The sequence below is a fragment of the Panthera tigris genome, chromosome D2, assembly GCF_018350195.1.
Source record: "Panthera tigris isolate Pti1 chromosome D2, P.tigris_Pti1_mat1.1, whole genome shotgun sequence".
Taxonomy (NCBI): Eukaryota; Metazoa; Chordata; class Mammalia; order Carnivora; family Felidae; genus Panthera; species Panthera tigris.
Genome location: NC_056670.1, coordinates 34,420,198 through 34,437,729, shown reverse-complemented (window position 1 = coordinate 34,437,729; position 17,532 = coordinate 34,420,198). Strand labels below are relative to the sequence as shown.

Genomic DNA, 17,532 nt, shown 5'->3' with positions numbered 1-17,532 from the left:
ATGCCAACAAGATCATCATTTAAAACTGGTTTGGCTGTAGTATAGATAACATTTCCAAAATGATTTATGACAATATTTTGTAGGAGTAGGAGTTGTGATGATGTGCTGACATTATTATCCTTCCAGCTGCTAAAGTTGTTTTCTTTAGAGTCTGCATTTTCTATTGCACACTTTCTGTACTTTATGTCTACAAGAATTGTAAAACACATTGACCTTTTCTTATAATGTATATAGCACTGAGTATTTTTAAAGAACATGAAAACTTAACTAGCAAATGGGGTGACAAGCTTCTTTAAGGTCTCAGGAACATGAAGACAAGCAGCTTCAGTAACCTCACTTACTTATAAGGAAATGACAAAGGGCACTATGATGAGACTACCTTAAATTATAAACTAATCAAATGAATTTGGCTATTTAAAATAATATATGTAGATTGCTAGTAATAGTAGATGAGTACATGACACTTTGTGAATTATCAAGAGAAAGAAGCATTCACCAAGGCTTGACTTATTCAAATACTAGATGTTTAGCTACTAAAAGGTTCTGTTTCTATCATCCTACAAAATCATAAACTTGGGCAACATTATCAAATCACCTAATCCAAAGGTTTCAAAGTGAGAGATGAAGGACAGACAGCATTGCTGTATTACCTAAAGGATCTTTACAACAATACACAACCCTATACTCCACTTCCCTCACACTCTACAAACCCCATTCTCATACATCTTCTCAAGGATGTATATTCTACTACTCTTCATACGGATGTATCAAGTTGAAGTGAACATACTTCTATGAAGGCAGGGCTATATTTATCAAAAGCCCACCAGGTCATTCTGACATGGCAGCCCCTGTCTTCCACATGAAACTTTTGACCTAATCTATTTTCTTCCGTTTGGCAAAAATCAAAATTCAAACAGACCAGAAAGAATTCTGAAAGTATTCAGAAAAGTCTACAATTTGTTCTGGAGTGGACCTATTTCATTGTGTCACATAAGAGCAAAAGTGTGAAATGCATTATTTTCAATTTAGAATAAAAATCCTATTGCTTTTTCCAATTTTTAGTGATATATGTAGTACAGAAACCTGGAGAAATATATGTCTGTATATGTGTATGTATTCTGTATATATGCATGTATATAAAATATTTATTTTTACTACAATTGTTAATATAATAAGGTATTGATATATGAAGATCTCGTTAGTAATTGCTGTCCAGTAGGAAATAAAAATCTATAGTCTTAGTTTTTCTACAGTTTATAGACACAGGAATGACTTCCTTGACCTGACTTTTGTGCTACCTAACAGGTTCATTCAACATTTATTAAAAGGTTCAAAGTGTATAGAATCATATTTTCTTTTCTGCCTGTCATTCCTGGCTTCTTACTCTTATTACTTTCCAGTGCTCCCTGCCACCCCCACCCCAGCACTCCCCCAAAAAAGGTTGGAACTCAATTAGCCTGCAAGCAATGATACAATGGTTGATATGTGACAAAACTTCTCGGCAGATGGATATACAAAATGGAGACTCAACTGAAATAGAGGTGACCAAACAGGATGTTAAAGACTTTAGATTCACAGACAATTTAGCAAAGAGGAATTCAAAGAACTACATGTATAAAATAACAGAAGTGGCTTATAGACACCATATATATCTCAAAAGGAGAAACGTCTCTAGAATTAAATACCAAGAAAACTGACTTTGTTACATAATTGCTAAATGACACAAACTTAGCAGTGATCATTTAAAAATACTCCACATTGTGAGGTTTAAGGAACAATGATTCCTAATTAGTGTTTTAATAAGTGTGTTAGCACTGCCTTGTGCCATTCTGGAATGTCACTTATGGTAAATTAAGGGATACTTTCCCTCCCCATTCTCCATTAGTATTTTAATGCTAGGAGGTGGGAAAAAGCTGATCCATATTCAAGAGCAAAGGAGGAAAAACAATAACAAATTGGCATCTCTTCTGTGAATTGCCCCACAGGCCAAGCATTTTTATGTTCTTAATCATTATTAAATGACTTAACATGACACCCAGAGCCTGGCGAATGATTGCATCCTGACATGAGAACGAATTACAAATGAAATGAAAGATCAAGCTGTATTAGAGGATTGCCTCTGGGAAATGAAAATCTTTAATTCTCTTTTATTATTGACATTTATTTGGCTGCCATGAATAACAACATAGCAAAGAGATTCAGCTATGCTTGTGCACTGAATAGCTTATCCCAGGGCTCAAAACTGCATTAACATTTATCATGTTTGCTTTTGTAGCTGACACCGCTGAACAGATTCTCTATCCATCTTGTATTTATCATGCATTGCAGATATAGTGCATCCTCTAATTTAAGTTCATTTTCATATAGTATGAAGAGTAAAGATTAGCCAATGTCTTTCCTCAAATAAATTCTTGCCAGTAAGTATTCCTAAGAATGGTTTAATAGATTTCATAAAGAACAAAATGAGTTGACAAAGAAATTGAGTCACAGGAAGGGGGGACTAATTTTAAAGATTTCAGTTTTGGGGAAATTGTATAAATTCACAATGAGGAAGACACTTGTACACTATGTATATCTAGAATATATAAAGCCTTAAAATAAATATCTCCAGAAAGAGCAACCAAGTAGCATTTTATGAATCTGAAGGCAGTACTACAGTCCTGTAAGATAAGAAGTCTCCATGTTTTTCACTTTTCCAAGCAGTGTTCATTGCTAAGACAGGAACAGGCCACCTACTACATGAAGACAATCCAGATGGTTATTATCAATGCAGGGGTATCTTTTCATGATTTATTTCTTTTCTCTCTTGCACAAATTAACAGCGTGGCTTTTTCTGTCACAACAATTAAAGATTATATGGTACCTGATGCCTTTGCTCATATGGTCCTCTTCACTCATATGACTAGATTGCTCTCCTTGCTTTAAATCCTTCCTAGAATTCAAGGCTTAGCAAGGATATCAATGTATCTTAGGAAAATTACTTAGTATCTTTGATCTTGATTGAAAATTAGTTTTTATTTTTCTGTCTTTCTGTTTTTTATACTTTTAATCACGGAAAAATTGTAAATATATACACAAGTGGAAGTAATATAACATAATGACCACCCCACATATACCCATCACCATTTCATTTATAACTCCACTATTTGTCACTCACTGGATTATTTTGAAATAAATATATTTTTTAAGTTTGTTTGTTTGTTTATTTATTTATTTTAGAGAAAGAGCATGTGCGAACAGGGGAGGAGCAGAGAGAGTGAGACAGAATCCCAAGCAGGCTCCGTGCTGTCAGCACAAACCTCCACGTGGGTCTTGAACTCATGAACTGTGAGATCATGACCTGAGCCGAGATCAGAGTTGGATGCTCAACTGACTAAGCCACCCAGGCACCCCTGAAATAAATATTTTTTAAGTAAGCGTTTGAATCTTGTTTTTGACAATTCTAAAGTAAGAAAGTTGGAATGAATTAATTCTAAGGCCCCTTCTTACCCAAAATTGACACTCATTTCTTTTTTTGACCCTTTTCAGGCTTAAATATTAAATTCAAGAAAAATTCACTATAACATCTTTCTTTTGGCTTTATTGATCAGTCTCCTTTCTGAGTCAATACAATCCATATAGTCTGTACCAATAATGAATAAGTGTAATTTTACTTCTTTGTATTTATATTTTTATGTGTATTAATTTTATTTCCTAGTTAGATGTTTAAGGCTTATATCTTGAATTTCTGTTTAGCAGTATATTGAAAAAAACACAAAGGTAATAATTGCTACTGTTTATAATAATTATTAGTTAACTGACGAGTTTTAATCTTACTGGTTCACACAGAATTAACAGGTTTATATTTGGCTTTAATAGTTTTCATCACACTGATGATATTAATCATTTTAACCAATAAAATATTTGCTTACTAGATGAAACTCCTATATCTGTAAGATAAGTGAGGTTTTCTTCTTGAAGTTTAAAACTGAGGAAGTAACTTATCTGTGGATTTTATTTGTTCATAATTGGATAAATTCATTTAAGCAAGCACAGGAATTTACTAAGTAAAACTTTTTTTTTAGGAAAGACATTATTAGACTGACAATATTCCCAAAATATTAAAGTAAATAAACTAAATCAAAGTGGATTTACTCAACTGAATTTTAATAAATTACCTTCTTGAAAATGAAATCTTTTCTACTGAGATAGAAGGTAGGTTTACTTATTAAAATAAGAACAGAGGCATCTGGGTGGCTCAGTAGGTTAAGTGTCCAACTTCGGCTCAGGTCATGATATTACAGTTTGTGAGTTCAAGCCCTGCATGTGCTCCATGCTAATGGTGTAGAGCCTGCTTGAGATTCTCTCTCTCCCTCTCTTTCTCTGCCCCTCTCCTGCTTTCTCTCTCTCTCAAAATAAATAAGTAAACTTAAAATAAATTAAAATAAAAACACTACAAAAGGTACATTTTCACAGAAATAGAACAAACAACCTTAAAATTTATACAGAACCACAAAAAGAGTCTGGGCGGGGGGAGGGGAGGGTAAAAATAGTAAAAAAGAACCCCAACCAACTAACCATCAAAAGAAATACAAAAGACCCTATATAGTCAAAGCAATCTTGAGAAAGAAGAACAAGGCTGGAGGCATCACACTTCCTGATTTCAAACTATATTAGATCTAGTAATCAAATCAGTATGGTACTTACATAAAAACAGACAGACACATGTATCAATGGAACATAACAGAGAGTCCAGAAATAAACCTATCCCTAAATGATTAATTAATTTATGACAAAAAAGTAAAAAATATACAATGGGCAAGGGACAGTCTTCAATGGATGGTGCTGGGAAAATTGTACAGCCACATGCAAAAGAATGAAACTAGATCATTATTACTGATGGCCAACAGGTACACAAAAAGATGCTCAACATCAGCAATCATCAGGGAAATGCAAATCAAAACCACAATGAGATATCACCTCATCCTATTAGGATGGCTATTATCAAAAAGATAAGAAATAAATGTTGGTGAGGACACGGAGAAAAAGAAACACTTATGTACTGTTGGTGGGACTGTAAATTGGTGCAGTCGCTATAGAAAAACAGTATGAACGTTCCTCAAAAAATTAAAAATAGAACTACCATATGATCTGCAATTCCATTTCTGGGTATTTATCCAAAAGAAACAAAAACACTAACTCAAAAAGAAATCTATGCCCCCATGTTCATTGCAGCATTATTTATAATAGCTAAGACAATAGCTAAGTATCCAATGGACACAGACACAATGGAATATCAGTCAGCCATAAAAAAAAAGAAGAAAATCCTGCCATTTAAACAATATGAATGAACCTTGAGGGCATTATACAAAGCGAAATCACTCAGAGAAAGAAAGAAAATACTGTATGACCTCACTTGTATGTGGAATCTAAAACAAAGAAACAAACAAAAAATAAAAAAACCCCAAAACTGAACTCATAAATACAGAGAACAGATAGGTGTTTGCCAAAGGCAGGGGTGGGGATGGGGTCAGTGAAATGCATGAAGGTGGTAAAAAAACAGAAAAGAAAGTATGCTATTTTCAAATAAATTATAATATCAAGAATATAGAATTTTGTTACAATTAATCTTCATAATACTGGGTTTCTCATACAATTTCCACATGTACCTGTAGCCATTATAGTATCCTCTCTTCCTTGGGTGAAAATCACGATTCGCTGCCTCTTCGGATTCACCTTTGGCAGAGCTTGTGTCTTTTTGGCTATTTCTTTAATGTCTTCAGTCTATTAATAGAGAAGAGGAAAAAGTTCTCATAACCAGTACAATAAAGCAAAACTTACTAGTAGTTTAAGGATTTAGCTTCTCATGCTCAAAATAGGAGAGATATGTACCCCTACTATAAGAATTTTAACTACATACAAAAGTAAATAGAATAGTACAATAACCTCCAAGGAACCCACCATCAAGTTGAAAACATTTTATTTATTTTTTTAAAAAGTTTATTCATTTATTTTGAAAGAAAGAAAGAGCGTGACCATGAGCAGGGGAGGGGCAGAGAGACAGGGAGAGAGAGAATCCCAAGCTGATGCTAGGCCCAATTCTACAAACTGTGAGATCATGACCTGAGCTGAAATCAAGAGTCAGCCCCTTAAACAACCTAGCCACCCAGGTGGCCCCAACAATTTTAAATTTGTGATAATTTTTATCTATAGTTTTACCCACTTGTCTTTCATATTATTCTCAAGCAAATCCCAGATACAAAACAATGTTATCCATAAATGTTTTATTATGTATCCCTGAGAGGTAATGATTTAAACATAACCACATACTAGTATATTTTTTTAAATTAATAATTTCTTAATAGCAGCAAATAGCCAATATTCAAATTTCAAATTAAAGAGAGATTTGTAAAAAATAAAAAAGGAATATTGAATTATTTTAGAGGTTTACAGAATTATGCTGACTCTGGAAATAATGTTGCTAAAATGCCAACATTTTCAAAGAAAAATGAAAGAGATGCTATTTCCTATAGACTTAATTTTATTTAAAGAAGATAAAGTTAAAAAAATAACAAATTAATTCTAGAAAACTGATGCTATTTTTCACATCACATAGGCCATGAAGTTTTACATCTTAACTGTTCTGACTTGAAATCTAACTCTTGAGCTATTATCAGTAGGATTCTTAGAATCATGTTTTCAGCAATTTTAAAATAATTAAAAAATCCATGTCTAAATTCAGTGGCCCTCTAAACCATGCATGGTTTGGCCTTTTTGGTACTCTCTCGTGTGTAGTTTCAAACAGTTATGGAGAGAGAAACACATACTAGAGGAGAAATATATGAGTGGTATCAAGGAAGTGAATTAGAATATACAGGACAGAAAAATTTAGGTAATCAAGGTAGACAAGTCATAATGGTTACAAAGAACATCAGCAACTATGACATTTTTAAAGGTATGAAAATCTTTAATGAAATATTCTATGTTGTTTGTTTTGTTTGTTCACTACATACTTAAGAAATTCCAGATAATACATGAATCCAAGCTTCTCCTGCACCTAACATGACGATTCCGGACGACTGCTGTCTTTGAAAAGAACAGCCACGTATGGTAAGACAATGCTGCTGACCTTTCAAACATGCTGACTGTTTCACTTTGGGTTGCTTATTTTAGAACAAAACTAAGCCTGAACTCTGATATCTGAGAAAAGGAATTCCCTCAGATTTAGGGAAAGACTATCAGAAATGACTAGTAACAGCTGAAAGGACTAAAAAAAGAAAAACAAAAGCCACATAATGACATTTTCACTCTCTCAAATAAATGTATACATTAATTAAAATGACTGACATATATTTTCCCAATCTCCTTAGCACACTTAAGTTTTACTACTGTCGGATTTTTGCTTGATTGGGTACAGTTCATATTTAATAAAGATAAAGGGGCAAAGCCCAGAGCCACATTCAATCAATCAATCATCATCAGAATCCGATGTATGTAGTAGATGTTTTTTAAATAGAGGTCTTTCTTCAATGTGGTATAAGGAATAAATTAAGAATGAGATTCCACAGTTGTCTTCTGGCCAATGGGAAGATATATATATTTTATGGGAGTTTGAGTAACTTAATCAAAGAAACCTTTCTTATGTCTCAAATTAAATTTTATAAAACTGGCAATTCAAGATTGAAATAAATTTCCCATATATAAAACACAAATCTTTACAGAATGGTTAAACTTTATTCTAATTGTATCCATGTCCACGGTTCATACAAAATCCTTCTGTCACTCTGGAATCACTGTCAGTAATACCAGATCTAAATTTCTTACTGTGCCTCGAAGAGCCACTGCTTTGGCTTCAATAGTTGAGCCCAATCTAGGATGGAAACTTTTCTTAAAACCTCAATTTTGTTTTCTCAAAGTTATATATTCCTAGTTCTGCAGCCACCCCCACCTCCCCATAGATTCTTCTCTTTTATACTTGCGCTAGCATCTTAACAGAATTATGAAATTACAAGGACTTGAGAGTGTGACACACCTAGATCCGTGTACTTTGAGTAGGCAAATAAACCTCTGTGAGGCTGCACTTCCTCATCTATAAAACTAAGAAAATATTTATGCTAAAAGATGTTGGGAAGTGGGGTGCCTGGGTGGCTCAGACAGTTAAGTGTCCAATTCCTGGTTCCAGCTCATCTTGCAGTTTGTGGGTTCGAGTTCTGATATCTGTGCTGATACCATGCAGAGTGCTTGGGATTCTCTCTCTCTCCTTCTCTCTCTGTCTCTCCTTTGCTCTTTCTCTCTCAAAATAAATAAATAAACATTTTAAAAAAGAAAGAAATATGCTTAGAATTAGTGGGCAAAAATTTGAAGAGAATCAGGATATGTGCATAGTCTCAAAGTATTTCCCCTAAGATACTTATTACAAATTTTCATTAGTAGGTGAAACAAGATTTTTGTACAGTCCCCAAATATCATCAAGATGTTTATTAAATACAGTGATAAAATAGTAACTTTACAAAAAATAAACTGACAAATACCACCTTAACCCAGTGACGAAAGTTAATGTCACCAACAATAAGTAAGACAAATAAGTAAGACAATGGGACATCACATATTCCTGATAATGATGCACTGAGAAGGGCAAATCACCTCTGTGGTATTTCTGGCAAAATTGCATACCCTCATCTTAATTAACAGAAAATATCAGAGAAACTCAAATTGAGGGATATTCTATAAAATGATTGACAAGTATTCTTCAAAAGGATCAAGATCATGAACAAGAAAAGAATGAGAAACTGTCACAGATAGGAAGAGACAAAGGAGACATGACAAATGCAATTTGTTTTCCTGGATTAGATTCTTGAACAGAGAAAAGAAATTAAGAAGAAACTGGTGAAATCAGAATAAGGACTGTAGTTCAGTTACCAGTATCACACTAATGTTAGTTTTCTGGTTTTGATCAATATACCTTCACCTGTGTAAGATGTTACATTAGGGAAAGCTGAGTGTACTAGTTTTGCAAATTTTTTAAGTCTATAATTATTTCTAGAATTATTTCAAAATAAAAAGTTGAAAATAATTGTTGTGAGGATGAAAGAAGGTAAGTGAAAGAGCTTAATGCCATATTTAACAAGTGCTAAGTACTTAATAAATGTTCATTTCTTTCCTCTAATAACCATCTTTAATACTCTCCAAAACTCATATCCTGCGGTTGCCCCAAAATCTCTAGAAAGGACCTCAAGAGTTTTGAGTATTGGGAATTCAATTATAGTATCTAATAAGGGAGGAGAAAAAGGAAAAAGGGGGAAGAGTAGAAGAAAGCTCATACAATTTAGTTATGAGCCATGTATGTAGCTCTAAAGTGCTCATTAAATCTTAACTTCTATGGCAGTAGGTATTATTACTATATCCTCATTTTGTAGGTGAAGAAATTGAGTCATGGGGAAGTTAAGAAGCTTCTTAAGGTCATAAATATTCTAAGTGGTACAACCAGGGCTAGCACCTACAAAGCCTGACTCCAGAAATTATACCCTTAACCAAGATTCCATGCTCCACAGATTATACTGCTTCTTTGAATTCTGGCAATGTGTTTTCTGTTGTTATCACAAAATGATAGCATGTTCAATTGAAATCATTTTTCTGTCACATGCACAAGTCACTGATGATCCTGTATTTAAGTTTGCTATTTTTTTCCTCTTAATTATCCTGGCTTGTATTTTACCCTAGTGATTTTCAGTTTTTAACTTTCAAGACACTTTTCATTTTCTAAGGTCATTTGGAAATCTAATCTCCTCCTCCAATATGTTAGGATGTGAGAAAGAAAGAAGTGTAGTTTGTACAGTAAAGAGTACAAGACTTAAAGAGCTGGCTCTGGTTCTGGCTCCATTATATATTAGCTATGTGTGATCCTGCACAAATCATGTAACCTATTTTCCATCTGTTGAACTGATAGGGCAATACATGCCCCACTTAACCCCAAAAGGCTTGTGTGAATATTAAATGTATTAATTATATGTTGGAAAAGGTTTCATAAACTGTGAAGCATTTTATAAATGCTAAATTATGCTTTTATTGTCACTGGTGATCGCACACCTTAAATTTATCATTGTCTTCCAAATTAAAGAATATACCCTCTTCATTCCATTTTTAACAAGCTGATGATACACATGTTAATACTGTCACAATCTACCTACTCCTAGAGAATACCAATTGTGGGGTTCCCACAGTGCCTCACTTAACCATATCACATTCTTTTGTTTTCCAAATAGAAACTCCTATAATAATTATGGTGCTCACATGATGTGTCAGTGTCCAGTCTTATCTCCTACTACCTCTTTCTCCTCTCTTCATTCCAGGCACATTGGCCTTCTCTCAGCTCTTGGACTACACAGTACATTATGCTCCTTCTCCTTTGCGGGCCTGTGTACTCTTGTTCCCTCTGTTTGAAATTTGTTTCTCTGTTGTTTCTTTGTTTTGTTTTTTTTCTGTCAATGCTAGATATCCATATTTTTCAAGTTTTACTTTCCTCAGAGAGTCATTCTATGACTATCATATCTAAAATAAGAACCCCTCCCATGTTCTCCTTCACAGTATACTCTCTGGTCACTTCTATCTTGTGTTTAGGGTCTATCGGAGTGTTAGGCCCAGAGTTAGTGCTCAGTAACTATTTACTGAATGAATAAATGATTAAATGAAGATAATTAAAAGACTATCTTATCTCTTTCTGTTAATCTACTGTTTTAAAACTGTCCTCTTTGGGGCGCCTGGGTGGCTCAGTTGGTTAAGCGTCCGACTTCAGCTCAGGTCACGATCTCACAGTCCGTGAGTTCGAGCCCCGCATCGGGCTCTGGGCTGATGGCTCAGAGCCTGGAGCCTGCTTCCGATTCTGTGTCTCCCTCTGTCTCTGCCTCTCTCCTGTTCATGCTCTGTCTCTCTCTGTCTCAAAAATAAATAAAACCGTTAAAAAAAAATTAAAAAAAAAAATAAAACTGTCCTCTTTGAGGGCACCTGTTGGGATGAGCACTGGGTGTTGTATGGAACCCAATTTGACGATAAAATATATTTAATAAAAAAAAAAAACTGTCCTCTTTGGGGATTTAGTCACCTAGAAAAACTGCATTGTACTCTCTTAGCCAGCAGGACCTAACTTAGTGTCTTATTTTCAGAAACTCTAGGTGATCATTCATTGTATCCTTTGCATTTGTGAGAAACACAAGAACCTCAGAAAAATTTTGGAGAATTCTTTGGGAATCAATACCTCCTGAATACTCTATGGACTTTCTATCCAATGCTGATCAATGGAATGTTCTGTGATGGTAGATATGATCTATATCTGTACTAATATGGCAGTCCCAAGCTACAAAGGCTATAGAGAGCACTTGAAATCTGTCTACTGAGATTTAGGAACTGAATTTTAAATTTTAGTTAATTTTAATTAATTTTGTGGCTAACAGATGCTGTATTGGATAGCACAATTCAAAACCTTCCTGTCTCAGTGGTATAAGATCATACAGTCATCAATGGTCAGATACAGATTACAAGCCTAGGATCCTCTGGATAGAGTCAGGGGCTGTAGGGAAGTTGGAAAAGGGAAAACTATTGCTTTGTTTTCTCTATGGTCAGAAGTAATGTATCTTAGAGATCTAAAATAAAACTAAAATTCATTGCTTGGAGTAAAACTGAATAAATGACTCAGCAGAGAAGGTATGTATTATTTTCATCATTTGGCACATAGTCTATTGCACAAAGGATGAAAATACAAAGAATATTATATTTAAGTTTTGGAGATATTTTCTTTATTTAATTTAAATCAATTTTCAATACTGCTTTTAAAAGGTTTAATAATGAAACATATTTTTAAGTATCTTATTTTTATTTGGGTTCTAAAAATATAAACCTTTAATTGGTTCAGTTCAAGATAAAGTAGATTTAAAAACACATTGCAGTCTGAACTGATTTCCCAGAATAATAAAAGGCCTCATGAAACTTTTTACCTCAAGAATTGTCATTTTAAATTCTTAGCAGGTCTGTCATTTGAATCAGGCACTATGCAATTTTCCATCATATATATATATATATATATATATATATATATATCCTCTCTCTTCTGCTTTGTGCTTTGCCCAGCTCCAGTTTTTATCTCATTCTCCAGTGCCCTCCTAAGCTGCCTCTTCTTACTGAAAATTGCCCAATTCATTTTAAAGATTAAAGATTTTTTAAAAAAGAAAGATTATCTAAAATTTGCAGAGAAGCTAACCAGAATATCATAAACAATGCTACTGAAGATATTTCCTGATGAATAAATACTGGTTATTTTTAGAGGCTTTTGGACTGGTCTGTTAACAGACATATCACTAGTTGCAATATTCAGTGGCTTTGGGAACTGATTGGGATTTATAATAGAAATGATGGTAGAACAGCAGAGCCAGTAGAAAAAAAAATGCTCACCTTTCTTTTTAATCTTTTCATTTCTTTCCTCACTCGTGCCCCAGTTTAGAGGTAAAATTAAAGTTGAGAGGGATAAAATGCAGATTTTGTCTAGTTTGTCACAGTAGACCTGAGAGCACTGACACATTTCTATAGGTATTACACTTGATCTTAGCCAAAAGGCTGAGAAGCAATTCTATAGATATTAAAGTGTTAAGATAAAGTGATTTATTCTTTTTTGATTCTTTAAAAACACCAAGCTTCAAACTTATGCTTTCTATTACTGTCTAATGGACTAAGGAAAATTTAATGACATTTTAAAATCACTGAATTCCTCTAGATAGGATTCCATATATGGGTTATATTTATTAACAAAAATATTCTACTCATGGCTCTTATATATTCTACAATGCTTGGAGTATTTTAGGAAACTCATGAAGGGACACATCAAGACATGGTGTGCTTTATCTAATCTAACATATTACTGTCAACATTACCAACAGAGCAGTTTTGCTATGTTAGAAGGTAGTAAGATATACTATTATAAACATCATCACTTGGTTTATATGCTGTAATCAATTATGGCAGATTTATGGTAAAAAGAAACAATTCTAGAATCAGTAAATAAGAATTAATGCAAAGGTTAATATGATGCCAGTTAGTAGAAAACAGAAAAAGTTAGTTTGCATAGGATCTAGTTTTTTCATAGAATACTTATACCACAAATTCAGTGTCTTCCTCCAAGAAGAGGAAGCTTTATGTCTGGCTGTCAAGTCCTATGTATGACATGGATAACATGCATGTGTATTACTCTGTTGCTCGATAATGAATCTTCCTTTAGTACATTTAAATAACTGTTCCATCACAAATTCATACAACATTTTTCTCTGAACAGTCCAAAGTGAGATTACTGATACATCCAATCAATGCTCACAGGTTTTCTAGATGGTCAACAATACTGAGCATGTAAATAGTTAGTTTAATTTTTTAAAATTACTACCATGCAACATTCCAAGTTGCTGTACAGAACACAGCATTCTACATAGTTCTGGCTCAATACATAGGAGAGTCATAAAACTTATAAACTCAGTTCATTAATTCTCTGTCAGTTAACCTGGGTTCAGATTAAAGTCAATGTTTTCTAATAATCAACTGGAAGATAGATATTATATAGATAAAAACATGGTGTTATCTGTCTTAATTTTGCCAACAACAACCACATGGAGTTTTGAATCTTGACAGCTAATACTTCTACTAGGAAAACAAAATTAGGACCTAGAAATTAAAACCAATTATTGATATTTGGTTTCAGAAAATTTATATACATTTATGCAAGAAAAAAAGAGAGAGAGAGTGAGAGAAGAAAAAAGATTAAAACAGGAAGTTTATATGAGTGGGATTTAAATTAATCAGTCCCTAACAACTGTTAAGTACGACCTTTGGAAATTAATTTGCATAATGATAATCTACATGTGGTAGGGGTGAAATTATTTAAATGACATTATATTTCACTATTTAGTCTTGCTCCACCACTGCTTTAGCAGTGAATCCTTATGAAATGTAATACAGCTAATGAGGTAGCTTTTTAACTGAACAAACTGACAGGCCCCATATCTGCAGAGGCAGCTTGAAACCGTGCCCAACCTCTTGGCTTCCCAAGAGGCTTTTCAAAATTCAATAAATAACATCTGTAGGCGATGTTGGGTGCAGACCTAGCAGAGTGCGTCATAACACTGTGCTGGCAGAACAAAGAAACCATGACGACTGCCAAGTTTCCATGGCAACTGCTGCGAGGCTCTGAGAGTATAATAGCACATCAATCACTGTCCAAAAGAACTTCATTATCAGCTAGAAAAAACCTTTAGGATCTGTTTAGTGTGCAATTGTGGGTTAACTCACCTCAAAGCCTTGCTCTCTAGCAAAAGTGGCAGCTTCCTGAAATAAAAAAAAAAAGAACAGTTAATTATAAAGTGCTAGGTAATGAAGAAATAATCCATTTTGAAACTCATTCATACAGTCTTCTTTTTACACAATTATCTCAATATACCCACATAGTTCAATTTTTATTCTTACGCCAAAAAAGATTTCTTTTTCCCTTGGCATGAAAAAAAAAAAAGGCAGCATAATGTCAACACACTTCACAAGTTGGAATAAAGAAGATGTAGTGCGTGTTTTTACTGTAGCTGTCACAGTGAGTTCAGGTGTTTTGACCCCAGCAAAGAAAGACAATCATTTGAAACCTAAGGAACATACTGGTGGTTGTGTTTTTAATTGAAACAATACCTTTCAGAAAGCTCTTCTGTAGAGAAGAATGTCTACTAATAAATGTATAGATTCATAAAATCATCTTTTTGCAATCCCTAATGAAATTTATTCAGGCAAGGATCATCAATAGATGCTAAATTCATTAGGTGAAAGGATGACAGGAAGCTGGGTGTTTCATGCAACCAAAATATCACAGATTATATGCTGGTCACGGGGAGCAAAGTATAACTTTATAATGAGAGGATCAAGCTGTCATCACTTTATCCCAGTGATCAATCCTATCAGTTTTTGCCATTAATAGTGGAATCACCAAATATTCTGTGCCTTCTGTTACGATGCAGTATAAAGGACACAGCATCACCTATAAAGTTTTCTGACCTCGTTTGTGACATTAATTACTCAAAACTTTAATTCAATAACTAGCAGTCTACAGAAAATACAGAGGATAGGAGAACAAGTTAAATGATACAATGAGAAAGCAAATGGAAAAATCCATAAAGTAGGACATTCTATAAGACAAATAGCTTGGTCTCTTCAATAAATCAATCTTATGATAACCTGGGGAGGGGAAAAATGACCAAGAGCAATGTACAGACCTTAACTGAATCCTGTTTTGAACAAACCATCCAGGAAAGGCATTTTGGGGACAATTAGAGAAATTTGATAATGAAACAGGATGGCGATAATGATAGGAATTATTAATTTGATAAGGTAAATGTCCTTAATTTTAGAGGTTTATTCTGAAGCATTTAGAAATAAAATGACATGATATGTGTAATTTACTTAATAATACTTTAAAAAATTAAAGTGAAGTAAAAATGGCAAAATGTTAACAATGATTAAATCTAGATGTATTCAGTATTTTTACTTTGTCTGTTTAAAAACTTTTATAGCAAACAGTCTACCTCCTCCCCAATTTCTCTTTTATATAGATGACAGGGTGACAGAAGTTGAACATTAAAAAAAATAGTTAAAAATTTTAAATTCACAATGTTTTTCTTGATTCCTGAATATCTTAAGGGCATAATCTGATGAACATTACTATAACCACTAATGCTCTTAAAACAGGCTATCAAATTACAAAAACACATCTGTGTAACCAAACCCTTTCTCTTTCTGTACTCTGCATATATTTTAATTTTAGGACTGATACAGAAAATAGAAGCAATATTACTTTTCAACTTAACTTCCCTCTTGAAAATGAAAAAAAAAAAAAAACTGCAGACAACTGTCAAGAGCCTCTACATCTTAACTTACATTCCTCCAAAATTATCTTTGCCAAAAGATATTAATAGAAGGATGGGATTTGAGCCTGAGTAGTGAGCAGATCCAACTCAACTGAAGCGACTGCCGCACCAAACCATGTAAGGCAGAAAGTAAGTCAGTGTCTCTAGCACAAATCTGGGTACTATCTACATGTTAAGGAAAACACTGGGAAAAGAAGTATGTATGCACTCTTATGGTCCGAGGTACTAATGACATATAGATTTGAAGACCCATTTTGAGGGTTTGAAAAGGTTGAAATAGATGACTACAAGCTAAACACTTAAGTTAACAGAAAGTGATAGGCTGAAAGTACAATTCCTTAGGCTGTTCGCTAGGGAAGCATAAAGCTGATTGAGTTAGCCTTAGTGAGGTAGATTAAAAAAACTGAATTATGAACTTAACAATTGGTCCAAGCAAGCCTCTTTGACAATTTACTTATAATAGTACTTATACACCACACAGTCGATAATATTTGCTGGCCTGTCAAGGAAAAGGAGAAGTTTCAAATGATATCAACGTAATATTTTTCCAAGCTGTCCAATCCAAGAATTAACCAAGATAATTCTTTTATCAAAAAGACAACTGAAAGCTCTGCTACAATGACTCATTTATATAGATCTTCATCAGAGGCATGAAAGAAGCCCAGAGAACTGTAAGACAAAATTAATATGAAGAATCTGTATGGGGGTGCTTAGGTAGCTCAGTCAGTTGTGCATTTGACTCTTGATTTCAGCTCAGGTCATGATCCCAGGGTCGTGGGATTGAGACCCACGTTGGGCTCTGTGCTGAGTGTGGAGACTGCTTGAGATTCTCTCTCTCCCTCTGCTTTTCTCCTCAGCTCATGTGTGTGCGTGCTCTCTTTCTCTAAAATAATAATAAAAGGATCCGTATGACTAAAACTGCACTAAGGCATAAAACTCAAAATTCAACATATAGTAGTTAAATTGCTTTCTTAATGTCCAGTTTTGCTCACACAGATATAAGAAGAAATTAACTATGATCTGTTATGGTATAGTAGAACTAATTGCAAGAAGACACATATATAAATGTCAGATCATTATTCTTTAAGGAAACAAGGCCCTAGGACACTTCCACATCTGTAAACTATTCAAAGCGCCAACATATTCTGATTGAGGAAGGACATGCTGAAAAAAAGTCAACTCAATTTTTTATCTTAGCACCCCCTCATACAGGTTTGCAGAGCTGTGCCCTATCACTGAAAAGCTAAGCACTTGTTCTATGGCTTAAAAAGATCTTATCTCCTGACTTCCTCCCACCTTCTTTTGATCTTGAGCTGGTGCCCCCAGTCAGTCCATTAGAGAAGGCAGCTGGCTCACATCACTGCAGACTTTTCCCACAGCTAACCTCTGATTTGAAGGTGTTTGCAGATACAATGATGGAACAACATTTGTTTTTCCCTCCCAGCAAAACAAATAAAACAACACAGGGGAACAGTTTGACCCAGTCAGAATTTAACCAGAATTTTAGTCCTCAGATTCACTGCATGGAAGGACAAAAAGAAAAGGCAGTAGGTCTGAAAGTAGAGAAGGAAAAAGGGGTATAGACAGTGGGCAGAAGAAGAGTAAGGCAGGTTCCAAATAT

At 34.2% G+C, this 17,532-nt stretch overlaps 1 protein-coding gene across 8 annotated transcripts in view; it reads right to left on the bottom strand.

Annotated features, from left to right (window-relative positions):
- ADK (adenosine kinase) overlaps positions 1-17,532 on the bottom strand; it is a 517,527-nt gene that overhangs the window by 92,850 nt on the left and 407,145 nt on the right. For all 8 annotated transcript variants that reach the window (XM_007095644.3, XM_007095645.3, XM_042961034.1 and 5 more), the window contains 2 exons: positions 14,299-14,334; positions 5,649-5,763 (listed from right to left, as the gene is read on the bottom strand). In XM_007095644.3, the coding sequence (XP_007095706.1) occupies positions 5,649-5,763; positions 14,299-14,334 (151 nt within the window). The remainder of the gene's footprint in view (positions 1-5,648; positions 5,764-14,298; positions 14,335-17,532) is intronic.